Source organism: Opisthocomus hoazin, chromosome 13, assembly GCF_030867145.1.
Source record: "Opisthocomus hoazin isolate bOpiHoa1 chromosome 13, bOpiHoa1.hap1, whole genome shotgun sequence".
In the NCBI taxonomy this organism is placed as follows: domain Eukaryota; kingdom Metazoa; phylum Chordata; class Aves; order Opisthocomiformes; family Opisthocomidae; genus Opisthocomus; species Opisthocomus hoazin.
This window is the reverse complement of record NC_134426.1, coordinates 28,182,337-28,195,033: the sequence shown is the minus strand read 5'-3', so window position 1 is coordinate 28,195,033 and position 12,697 is coordinate 28,182,337. Positions and strand designations below refer to the sequence as shown.

Sequence of the window (12,697 nt, the reverse complement as noted above, 5' to 3'; positions counted from 1 at the left end):
GTGCTGGGGATCCGTCCCGTCGGTGCCGGGGATCTGTCCCATTGGTGCCGGGGACCCGACCCGTCGGTGCCGGGGATCCGTCCCATCGGTGCCGGGGATCCGACCCGTCGGTACTGGGGATCCGACCCGTCGGTACCAGGGATCCGACCCGTCGGTACTGGGGATCCGACCCGTCAGTACCAGGGATCCATCCCGTCGGTACCAGGGATCCGACCCGTCGGTGCTGGGGATCCGTCCCGTTGGTACCGGAGACCCGTCCCATCGGTGCTGGGGATCCGTCCCGTCGGTGCCAGGGACCCGTCCCGTCGGTACCGGAGCCTTCGGAGCAGCGGGACGGGGCCGACGCCAGATCCTCCTCCCCGCGCGGGGCTGTCCCGGCAGCGGTGCCCTGCGCCCGGCCACGGCCGTGGATGGGCTGAGATGTGCCGGTGGGTTTGCCGGGATGCTCGGCCGGTGCCGTGCCCGCTGCTCGGGCAGCCGTGAGGGCTCGGCCGTGGTTTTCTTCCCCGAACCACAACGTGAAGCCCCGTTCGCTCTGCCCACCCCGGCATCACCCGGTCCCACCGCCACCTTCACCCCGGGAAGGGGCATTTCGGGGGGTCAGCCTGCCCCGAGCACCCCGCCAGACCTCACCCTCCCTCCCTCTCTTACAGGAAAGCTCTGGCGTTCCCAGTGCCAAGCTCTGGCGTTCCCAGTGCCAAGCTCTGGTGTTCCCAGTGCCAAGCTCTGGTGTTTCCAGTGCTGAGCTCTGGCATTCCCAGTGCCGAGCTCTGGCGTTCCCAGTGCCAAGCTCTGGTGTTCCCAGCGCTGAGCTCTGGTGTTCCCAGTGCCGAGCTCTGGTGTTCCCAGTGCCAAGCTCTGGCGTTCCCAGTGCCAAGCTCTGGTGTTCCCAGCGCCGAGCTCTGGTGTTTCCAGTGCTGAGCTCTGGCATTCCCAGTGCCGAGCTCTGGCGTTCCCAGTGCCGAGCTCTGGCGTTCCCAGCGCTGAGTCTTGCTCCCGCTCTGCTCCCCCACCCCGAGCCAGTGGGGCAAAAAGGGCAGCAATTAGGCAGGATTTTTAATTTGCGCAGGGGCAGGAGGGGGTGGGAAGGGGAGCGATGCCGAGGGCGGCGGGCGGGAGGAGACGCTGGGGACCCGAGCTCAGTGACCGGCGTGCCGATGGCTCTTATTAAAAAATAATGGCGCCGCAGCCTGCGAATGAATTAAACTCGGCAAGCGCCGAGCGCTCGCTCCCTGGACCGGGAGCAGGCTCCCCGCTCCCATGGCAGCAAGGAGAGCCCGACGCCTTTGAAGCCGCAGAAATCATCAGAAATCCCCTTTTTCCCTGCCTGCAACACTGGGAGCAGATTTTGGAAGAGCTCAAGCCTAAATATTTGCAAAACACTTGGAAGAAACCTTCAATATTTGGAAAACGCTTCGAGGAAAAACAAACAAAACCTGGTGCGTTTAACAAATTAATGAAGCCCTCGGAGCGTGGGTCCGAGCCCCAGGCGGTGAAGCTGCCGGGGTGGGAACCGGCTGCCCCGGCCCCCCAGGACCCCCTGCCCACCCCATGGGGCCGGGGGGCTGAGCCTGCCCGCGGGGCGCAGCGGGGGGCCGGGAGCGGGGTGCTGGAGCCCGGGCAGGGCAGATCTCCGGGGGTCCCAGGCAGCGCTGGGGGTTCACCGGAGGATGCCACCCTGCCCAGACCCAGGGCAGCCCACGGGTGGGCACGGGGGTGTGTGGCCCCCAGCCCCGGGGAGAGCGGCTGCGGGAGCCAGCGGGGGTCCCAGGCAGCGCTGGGGGTTCACCGGAGGATGCCACCCTGCCCAGACCCAGGGCAGCCCACGGGTGGGCACAGGGGTGTGCGGCCCCCAGCCCCGGGGAGAGCGGCTGTGGGAGCCGGCGCAGGTCCCACGTGTCCCCCCGGGTCCCACGCGTCCCCCCGAGCCGCTTTCGGGGCGCAGCCGGGCAGAGGGGGCCGCTGGCATTGCCCCCCCCCCCCCCGACACCGCCTGCTCCGCACCAGCCAGCCCGGGCTGCTGTCACCGGTTCTCCCACCCGGGAAGTGCGGTTGTTTCCATGGTGACGGTGTCCCCAGGATGGGTGGCGCAGAAGCCACCGTGGCGGAAGCGGTCCCCTGCCAGGGACCGGCACCCCGAGCCCCCCCGGAAAGGCTGCATCCCCCTGCAAGGCCCCCCCATTGCAGGACCCCCCGTGCCCCCGTCCCCAACCGGTCCCCGGGTCCCCAGCGCGGCGCCAGGACGAAAGCACCCCCCAGCAGAGCATCCTCGGCGCGAGGAGCCGAGGCAAACGGTCCCCAGCTTCGGGGGCTTAAATGAAAACCAACGACACCGAAATGACGGCGGGAGGAATCCGTCTGAACCAACGCCGGCGGCGAACCCCGCGCCGCAGCCGGGATCGGCAAAGACAACAAAATTGGTGACAAAGCACAACGGGAAGCGCCGGGCTGCGCCGTCCCCCGATATCCATCCCTTCACGCGCTGCCTTTTTAGGCTGACGTGTCATTTCAGAAGGGCCTTTTTCTTCCTCCCTTTTCTTCTCCCCCCTCTTCCCCGCTCTGCCGAGGCGGCTGCGGAATTGGATCACCTCAGGGCGAGCACTTTATTATCTGCAGTCAAAGCGTCACCGCAAATACCCGTCTACACGCACACGTGTCACTTCCCATTTGTCTCCTCCGCGAGGTATTACCGCCGCGCGCCGCCGTGCCACCGCGTCCGCCGGCGCGGCAGAGGCCGGCGGCGCCAGGCGGGAGGGTGCCCCGGTGCCACCCCACTGCTGCCACCCCGATGGCGTCCCGACACCGTCCCGGCGTCATCCCAGTGCCACCCTGTCGCTGTCTCAATGCCATCCCCATCACTGCCCCGATGCCACCCGTACGTCACCCAACACCGCCCCAGTGCTGCCCAGTGCCACCCCAGCACTGCCCCAGTGCTGCCCAGTGCCACCCCAGCACTGCCCTGATGCCACCCACACATCACCCAACACCGCCCCAGTGCTGCCCAGTGCCACCCCAGCACTGCCCCGATGCCACCCGTACGTCACCCAACATCGCCCCAGTGCCACCCCAGCACCACCCCAGTGCTGCCCAGTGCCACCCCAGCACAGCCCCGATGCCACCCCTACGTCACCCAACACCACCCCAGTGCTGCCCAGCGCCACCCCAGCACAGCCCCGATGCCACCCATACATGACCCAGCACCACCCCAGTGCTGCCCAGTGCCACCCCAGCACTGCCCTGACGCCACCCATACACGACCCAGCACCACCCCAGTGCTGCCCAGTGCCATCCCAGCACTGCCCCGATGCCACCCGTACGTCCCCAACACCTCCCCAGTGCTGCCCAGTGCCACCCCATCACTGCCCCGATGCCACCCATACGTCACCCAAAACTGCCCCAGTGCTGCCCAGTGCCACCCCAGCACTGCCCTGACGCCACCCATACACGACCCAGCACCACCCCAGTGCTGCCCAGTGCCACCCCAGCACAGCCCCGATGCCACCCCTACGTCACCCAACTGCCCCAGTGCTGCCCAGTGCCACCCCAGCACAGCCCCGATGCCACCCCTACGTCACCCAACACCACCCCAGTGCTGCCCAGCGCCACCCCAGCACAGCCCCGATGCCACCCATACACGACCCAGCACCACCCCAGTGCTGCCCAGTGCCACCCCAGCACTGCCCTGACGCCACCCATACACGACCCAGCACCACCCCAGTGCTGCCCAGTGCCATCCCAGCACTGCCCCGATGCCACCCGTACGTCCCCAACACCTCCCCAGTGCTGCCCAGTGCCACCCCATCACTGCCCCGATGCCACCCATACGTCACCCAAAACTGCCCCAGTGCTGCCCAGTGCCACCCCAGCACAGCCCCGATGCCACCCCTACGTCACCCAACTGCCCCAGTGCTGCCCAGTGCCACCCCAGCACAGCCCCGATGCCACCCGTACGTCACCCAACTGCCCCAGTGCTGCCCAGTGCCACCCCAGCACAGCCCCGATGCCACCCGTACGTCACCCAACTGCCCCAGTGCTGCCCAGTGCCACCCCAGCACAGCCCCGATGCCACCCCTACGTCACCCAACTGCCCCAGTGCTGCCCAGTGCCACCCCAGCACAGCCCCGATGCCACCCATACATGACCCAGCACCACCCCAGTGCTGCCCAGTGCCACCCCAGCACTGCCCTGACGCCACCCATACACGACCCAGCACCACCCCAGTGCTGCCCAGTGCCATCCCAGCACTGCCCCGATGCCACCCGTACGTCACCCAACACGGCCCCAGTGCTGCCCAGTGCCACCCCAGCACTGCCCCGATGCCACCCATACGTCACCCAACACCGCCCCAGTGCTGCCCAGTGCCACCCCAGCACTGCCCCAGTGCTGCCCAGTGCCACCCCAGCACTGCCCCGATGCCACCCATACATCACCCAACACCACCCCAGTGCTGCCCAGTGCCACCCCAGTGCTGCCCAGTGCCACCCCAGCACAGCCCCGATGCCACCCATACATCACCCAACACCGCCCCAGTGCTGCCCAGTGCCACCCCAGCACTGCCCCGATGCCACCCGTACGTCACCCAACACCGCCCCAGTGCTGCCCAGTGCCACCCCAGCACAGCCCCGATGCCACCCCTACGTCACCCAACTGCCCCAGTGCTGCCCAGCGCCACCCCAGCACAGCCCCGATGCCACCCATACATGACCCAGCACCACCCCAGTGCTGCCCAGTGCCACCCCAGCACTGCCCTGACGCCACCCATACACGACCCAGCACCACCCCAGTGCTGCCCAGTGCCATCCCAGCACTGCCCCGATGCCACCCGTACGTCCCCAACACCTCCCCAGTGCTGCCCAGTGCCACCCCATCACTGCCCCGATGCCACCCATACGTCACCCAAAACTGCCCCAGTGCTGCCCAGTGCCACCCCAGCACTGCCCTGACGCCACCCATACACGACCCAGCACCACCCCAGTGCTGCCCAGTGCCATCCCAGCACTGCCCCGATGCCACCCGTACGTCACCCAACACTGCCCCAGTGCTGCCCACTGCCACCCCAGCACTGCCCCGATGCCACCCTTACGTCACCCAACACCTCCCCAGTGCTGCCCAGTGCCACCCCAGCACTGCCCCGATGTCACCCGTACATCACCCAACACCGCCCCAGTGCTGCCCAGTGCCACCCCAGCACTGCCCTGACGCCACCCATACACGACCCAACACCTCCCCAGTGCCACCCAGTGCCACCCCAACACAACCCCCGCGCCACCCTAACGCCGTCCCCATGCTGCCCCAGTGCCACCCCAGTGCTGTCCCAACGCCGCCCTCCCGATTCCCCGCGCTGCTCCAAAGCAGCCCCGATGCCCCCCCTGATGCCACCACGCAGCTGCCGCGGGGACCCCGGGGCCGGGAGCGAGCCCACCACAGCCCAGCCCAGCCCCTCCGCTCCATCATCAGCAATCAATTAGCCTTTGATTAATTTTCAGACACGGGCTTTGCGTGCCAAGCGCGGCTGCTGGTGCCCACACGCCCCGTCCCCGCCGAGGGGAGCAGGGTGGGCACCCCGGCGCAGGCTGCAGGGAGCGGGTGCCCCATCCCCAGCGCCGCAGCCCCGCCAGCGCCCGGCACCGGTCCCATCCTGGGAAGTTTGGAGCCGAACGAGACCCTCGCCGCGTGCCGGGGCGTTACGGGCAAAGCCCACCCTGGCGGGAGGTGGTCCCACCGGAGAGGCTGCCCCCCCCCCCTCGCCCATCCATCTCCCACCCTGCACGTGACCGATCGAAAAGTGTTTTTGCAGCGTTTCCTGGCAGGGAAAGTGCAAGTCAACAGCACATTTTGGGCACGGCGGTTAATTGAACTCCTCTTTATGGCATTATATAAATACACGGACCCATCATTAACCGGTCCCTTCCAGAAACTGAAAATGAAAGAATTAATCTTATTTCACTCATGTGTAACCCCTCATGAAATTAAAATGATATTTTATGGGTGTGTACAAAAGCAGAGCCTGGCTGCAGCTCCTTTAATGAAAATGCCCTTGGAGTAAGTAGAATTGGGTAACGAGAAGCCATTAAACAGGGCTTCATCCCCTACGCAATTAAACGGCTTTATCGCTGATGAGCGGCCCCGCGGGCGCGCGGGGAGAGGCGTGGGTGACCCTGCCGCCGGGTCCCCGCGCTCCCTGCCCCGGGAGCCCCGGCCATCCCCTCTCGTTAGCGCGTTAATAACCCCGCCGGGGTCTGGGAGGGCTCAGGCCCCCGCCGAGAGCCGTCTCCATCGCCGTCGCGGTGGGGGCCGAGGGCGCCGGGACCCCCGGCACGAGGCAGAGCGGGGCACATAGAAACGAACATTTAATTAAATATGAGCCACCGCTAAGCTGCGGAGAGCAGGAGCAGCACAGAGTTTGGCCAAGCCGAGAGCGGTATTATTTGATTTATAATTTAAATAAAGCTCAGGATTCCTGTAACGCGCGCGGAATAAAATCAAAAGAGACCAGGCTGCTGGAGTTAATTGGACGTGAGATTTTCCTGAGGACGCTGCTTCTCCGCCAGCTCCCGCTGCTTGGCTGGAGGTGGGCAGGGCTGGCAGGGCTCCGGGCACCCTCCGGCACCCCACGCCGGCGCCCGCCGTGCAGCCTCCGGGTTTCCGGCCGTGAGCCGGCAATGGTGAGCGCGGCAAAGCCACCGCCGGCGCTCGGCGGGACGCGTTTCGTGGGACGCACCGAGCCCAGCGATGGCGATCGGCAGGAGAGCCACGGGGCAGGACCCGGGGTGGGGGGCGAAGGCACCGGGGCCGTCAGCCCCCGGCACGGGCAGGGGAATTCGTCAGCTCACCTTTTACGTGAAATTAATACAAAAATTAATCAGCGGAGCGGGCAGGGTAATAGGATTTCACCGTGGTGCCGGGCCAGACGGCCAACGCGCCGCGAGCCAGACTCATTTAATATCGACGGAAACAATGCCAGAGGACAGAAATCAGACCCATAAAGATAATTACTGAGATACTCAGGAGCAAATTAAGTAATCGGAGGCACTTCTAAATTGTGCCTCGTTTTTAGAGAGCGCTCTCTCGGCCCATGACCAACGCGGGCGTTTGGGCAGCGGGAGGCTCGGCCCCGCACGCCGCCTCGCCGGCCCCTCCGCACCGCGCTCACCGCCGGGGCCGTAAATAAAGCAGGGAACATCGTCATCGGAACCAGACGCGTGGCCCTGGGTGTCACCTGCCGTGTAACTCGCCCTGGCAGGGGACAGAGAGGAGCGAGACGCGTGTGGCGTCGCCCGCAACGAGCGGAAACGGAAACGTACGGGCAGCTAAACTTTGGTTAAAGTGACCTGGCTGGCGGCAGCCGGTGCCAAAAAACCCCGGTGCCTCGGCCCCTCCGCGCCTGCCAGGGTCCAGCGTGGGGTCAGACCTCTGCGACCCAGCCCCGCTCCCACCGGCGCAGCTCAGGGACCCCGCAGCACCCCGGAGCTGGGACCCTCCGGGGACGCGGGTGGCTGCACCCAAGAGCGGCTCTCCTTGCCGCAGGGCAGCGCCGTGTACGGGCTCCCGCTCCCCACATCCCCTTATTTCAGCATCATCTCTGGCGGGGTGGGAAACGCTGGGGAGCACCAACCCCCCTCCCTGGGGATGGTGGTCACAGAATCACAGAATAGTAGGGGTTGGAAGGGACCTCTGTGGGTCACCCAGTCCAACCCCCCTGCCGAAGCAGGGTCACCCACAGCAGGCTGCACAGGACCTTGTCCAGGCGGGGCTGGAATATCTCCAGAGAAGGAGACTCCACAGCCTCCCTGGGCAGCCTGGGCCAGGGCTCTGTCACCCTCAGAGGGAAGAAGTTCTTCCTCATGTTCAGACGGAACTTCCTGTGCCCCAGTTTGTGCCCGTTGCCCCTTGTCCTGTCGCTGGGCACCACTGAAAAGAGCTTGGCCCCATCCTCCTGACACCCACCCTTCAGATATTTGTAGGCATTTATAAGGTCCCCTCGCAGCCTTCTCTTCTCCAGGCTGAACAAGCCCAGCTCCCTCAACCTCTCCTCGTAGGGGAGATGCTCCAGTCCCCTCCTCATCCTCGCAGCCCTCCGCTGGACTCTCTCCAGTAGCTCCTCATCTTTCTTGAACTGGGGAGCCCAGCACTGGACACAGTACTCCAGATGGGGCCTCACCAGGGCAGTGTAGAGGGGAAGGAGAACCTCCCTCGTCCTGCTGGCCACACTCTTCTTGATGCACCCCAGGATCCCGTTGGCTTTCTTGGCAGCCAGGGCACACTGCTGGCTGGTCCTGGGTCCTGTCCCCGGGGTGCTGCTCCCCAGCATCCCCACGGGCTGCGGCGGTCCCGGCTCGGAGCCACGGCCGCATCTCCGGAAAACCCTGCCGGGCTCAGCCCACCCAGGGGTCTCGGACCGCGCGGGCACGGTGAGCTAATGAGCCGGCGGCAACGCGGCGTGCTGGGAGCCGGACCCTCGCACCAGCCCCGCGCCGCTGCTCAGGCGTGACGGATTAGGAATAATTTTACAACGGCGACATCCGCTTCCCTTCCCGACGCTAATAAGACGGAGACCCCAGCGGCACCGCCAGCTCCGACGCAGCGCAAGCGGGCGGGGGTCCACGCGCTTTGCGAGCTCGCTGAGACCCCCCGAGAGCTGACACCCGATGGGTGCTTGGGGGCGGGGGGCACCGAGCCCACCCGGCTGCAGACGCACACACACATCCCGCTTGCGATGCTGGGACGTGCCGGGCACCCATCACACTGGCCTGGGTGGTCTGGTCCCCGCAGCGATGCTGCGCTGGAGCATTTGGGGGGGGTTCACCCAGAAAATAACGCTGCCGGCTGCCAGCGTCACCCAAGCCCCGCCGGAGCGATGCCGGGGGTCCCTAGGGTGGCCAAGCATCGCCCGGACCCCACGCCCGCCTCACTCGGCTGCGTCGGGGTGCCCGGGTAGGGGGGGAAAAACCCCATCTCCGGGAAAATACAGCTCATTAAACAAATTCCCGGGGGCTGCCGCAGCCTAACAAGCAGAGCTTTAGCAGCTGATTTGTCTTCTGCCGGCAATGTTTAAAAATCCAACTGAGACCAGCAGAAAAATATCCACTCCCCTCTTTAAAACACACATTCATCACTCGAGAATCTTAATGCGCCTTTCCCAGCCGGGGAGGTCAAACACGCCCGCCTAAAGCAGGCTCATTAAATATACATTTAATCATGGTTTGGATTGAGAGACAAAGGCTGGGAGAGACAGGTGCTTTGCTGGAGTGACCTTTTGGATCCCATTTTAATGTAACCAGTTTACAGCTTATCTGAAAGGCCAGCTCCCGGGAAGGCGAGCTGCAGCAAAACGGGGAAAGCAATTAGGGGGGGAAGGGCCGGGGAGGTTTTGGGGGCCGCGGAGAGGCAACGGCAGCATCCTCCACCGCCGCGCTTCCCAGACAGCTCCGCGACGCTTTCTGGAGTTCGACTTATCAACCAGAGCAACCCAATTTAATTTGCTTATCTCGTCTCCTTCCTCCCCCCTGCTTCCTCCCCACTTCTCCTGCTCTTTTTAATTATTGGTTAAATAAATGTCTTTTTCAATACGAGGAGCAGCATCAAAGCGGGCGCACGAGTCCCTGTCCGCCCCCCCACCCCGGGCACTTACACTTGCGGGGCTCCAGCGCCTTGGTGGGGCAGGCGAGGTGCTGGGCTGGGGGGTTCTGGGTCCTCTGCAGGCAGGCCAGCATGGTCCGGGCGTCCCGGCGGGCCACACCGCCTCGCCGCCGCCCCGCGCCCTGCCGAGAGAAGAGACGCGGCTCAGGAGAGGGGACCTGCCCGCCCCAACGCCCACCACCCTCTCGCCCACCCAGCCGCTCCCCGGGCGCAGGAAGCGGGAGGCAGCGAGCTCCGGGTGCGCTGCTCGCGGCCCTTCGCTCCCTTGGAGAGATATAAAGACAGCTTTAAATAAACGTGAGCGCGTATAAAACAAACACGAAGGTCTCCGTGGGGCGATTCGTGCTCGCGGCGACGCTTTCCGTCCTTCCTGCCGGGAACGGGGCCGAGCTGCGGCATCCCTCCGGCAGCGCCAGCCCGCTCGGCCGGCGTGCCAGCCGTCGCCTCCCGGCAGAGCGTGACCCCGCCGGCCGCGGCTGGGTTAAAACTCCTGCTGCTCGGGGTCCTGGGATCCGTCGCCAGCTCCCAGCTGGCATCAAAATCTGCTCGACAAAAGCTGGAGGGGTCAGGCCAAAGTCATCGCCGCCGCCGCTCCGTTAATTGTACATCCTTCACGAGCCGCCGCCGAGGGCGTGAATTACAGCCGGTCGCTGCTGACACCCTCCCACCGCTCCGGCTGGCGCGGGGAGCGACGTTCCCGCTCGGAGAGGGCACGGAGACGTGGGCAGGGGCCGCGGCGAAGCAGGCAGCGGTGCCCACCTCCAGCGTCGCAGCTCGGCGTGGCGGCCGGGCACGTCACTCCACGGGCTCCGTCGCGGGGGAACCGCGCCGTCCCCGCCGCCAGACGCCGCGTTTCCCGCTCACCCTGGCGCCCAGACCACCGCTCGCCGGGCAGCGCGGCACAGATGGGTGCTCCCCGTGCTGCACCCCGGGGTCTCCTCGCTCCCCCGGCCCCGACGTCCACCGTGCGAAGCCGCCTTCGCAGCCACCGCGCGCGCACCGACGACGGCCACCGCCCCGTGCCCCCCATCGCCGGGGCAGGGGGGTCCCCGGCTCCAGGCCACACGGCCAGTGGTGGGACCCGCGCAGGGGGGGTCAGTGTGGGCTGGGGGGGGTCTCGCCGCATCCCCCCCGCGCTGCAAACTGGGGGCGAGGGAGAGATGTGATAGCGAAAGGTGCGAGGAGCAGGAGGGGAGGAGGAAGTCATCTCATACCAAGCAGGTGTCTGGAGAACCCAAATTGTGCTGTTTTCTCCTAATAATGAAGTATTCATGAGTAAAAGCCTTTTTCACTACTTTCTTAAGCTACTAATTTCCCAACAAGCGCCTTGTTACCATGCAATTATTCCAATCGCGCGTTTCTCCCAGATTCCATCTGTCCTCGCGCTCTCTAAATGAAAGACAATCATGTAACCACCTTTCATTATTCACTATTTTACTTGCAGCAAAGGTACCCTGAAAGAAATGATTTCCTCTGAAAGGGACTTTTATTCAGTTTCAAAACCAATTTTCTCCTATTACTGTCTTAAAAAAAAAAAGAGGGGGGCAGGGAGGTGTTTTTATTTCATGCATTACATATCCTTTGTTAACGCAGCTCGCAGTAAAAGCAGCCGTATCCATTTTCTGGCTTCGATTTCTGGTAATTTTAAAATATGCCATTACAATCAGGCAGAAATTATACAGTTTGAAAAGAGGATGAAGTGCTGCTTCTTCGGAGGCTGAGCGCGCTTGACTGCCAGGCAGCTCCCCTCTCCCCGCCGGGACTCGGGGCTCGGTACCCAGCCCCACTCACCTCGGCTCCCATGGCCATGTGCCGGCGCGTGTCCACCGGCCAGGGAGCTGCCACGCTGTCCCCATCCCCATCCCCATCCCCATCCTCATCCTCATCACCATCCCCGCGGGGTGGCCCCGGGTCAGGGCACCCACGGCCGCGCTGGGCACCTGAGCCTCACCTACGCCGTGACCTCGGGGCCGGCGTCCCACCGGCTGTCACCATCTGGCCGATTAGCGGGCGGACGTCACCTCCTCCCCTGCACCCAGGCCGGCTCCTCGCCGTGTCCCGGGATGGCACCGGCTCCCCGGGCGGCTCGCGTCGCTGCCGGCTGCACGCCGAGACCCCGGGGAGAAGGGGATGGGGAGCACGGGGACGGCACCCAGGGGACAGGGTGGCCAACCACCCCGGACACGGCACCGAATCTGGAGGGAGGGCTCGGGTGCAGCCCCGGTCCGGGCTGAGCCCCCAGGGAAGGCGGCAGCCGGTCACGGGAGCTGCGGGTGCTCCCAGCAACGCAGGTCCCATGGGGACACCCCCGTGATGGCGCGGGGGCCCTCCCGCAGCCGTCCCCGCCTCGGCAGCGGGAGCATGGTCGGCGTCAGCCGGGAGAGACGCGGGAGCCAAACCGAATCAAGCCGCCGAGAAAGCCAATGGGATCCTGGGGTGCATCAAGAAGAGTGTGGCCAGCAGGGCGAGGGAGGTTCTCCTTCCCCTCTACACTGCCCTGGTGAGGCCCCATCTGCAGTGCTGTGTCCAGTTCTGGGCTCCCCAGTTCAAGAAAGATGAGGAGCTGCTGGAGAGAGTCCAGCGGAGGGCTGCGAGGATGAGGAGGGGACTGGAGCATCTCTCCTACGAGGAGAGGCTGAGGGAGCTGGGCTTGTTCAGCCTGGAGAAGAGAAGGCTGCGAGGGGACCTTAGAAATGCCTACAAATATCTGAAGGGTGGGGGTCAGGAGGATGGGGCCAAGCTCTTTTCAATGGTGCCCAGTGACAGGACAAGGGGCAACGGGCACAAACTGAAGCAGAGGAAGCTCCAGCTGAACATGAGGAAGAACTTCTTCCCTCTGAGGGTGCCGGAGCCCTGGCCCAGGCTGCCCAGGGAGGCTGTGGAGTCTCCTTCTCTGGAGATATTCCAGCCCCGCCTGGACAAGGTCCTGTGCAGCCTGCTCTGGGTGACCCTGCTTGGGCAGGGGGTTGGGCTGGGTGACCCACAGAGGTCCCTGCCAACCCCTACCATTCTGTGATTCTGTGATTCTGTGATTAATTCAGACCCCAGTTCTGCCCCC

The 12,697-nt window shown here is 65.0% G+C and overlaps 1 protein-coding gene across 1 annotated transcript in view; it reads right to left on the bottom strand.

The window, feature by feature from the left end:
- FAM222A (family with sequence similarity 222 member A) overlaps positions 1-12,697 on the bottom strand; it is a 36,955-nt gene that overhangs the window by 9,300 nt on the left and 14,958 nt on the right. The window contains exon 2 of the mRNA XM_075435032.1: positions 9,632-9,761. Within this exon, the coding sequence (XP_075291147.1) occupies positions 9,632-9,713 (82 nt within the window). The 5' untranslated portion in view covers positions 9,714-9,761. The remainder of the gene's footprint in view (positions 1-9,631; positions 9,762-12,697) is intronic.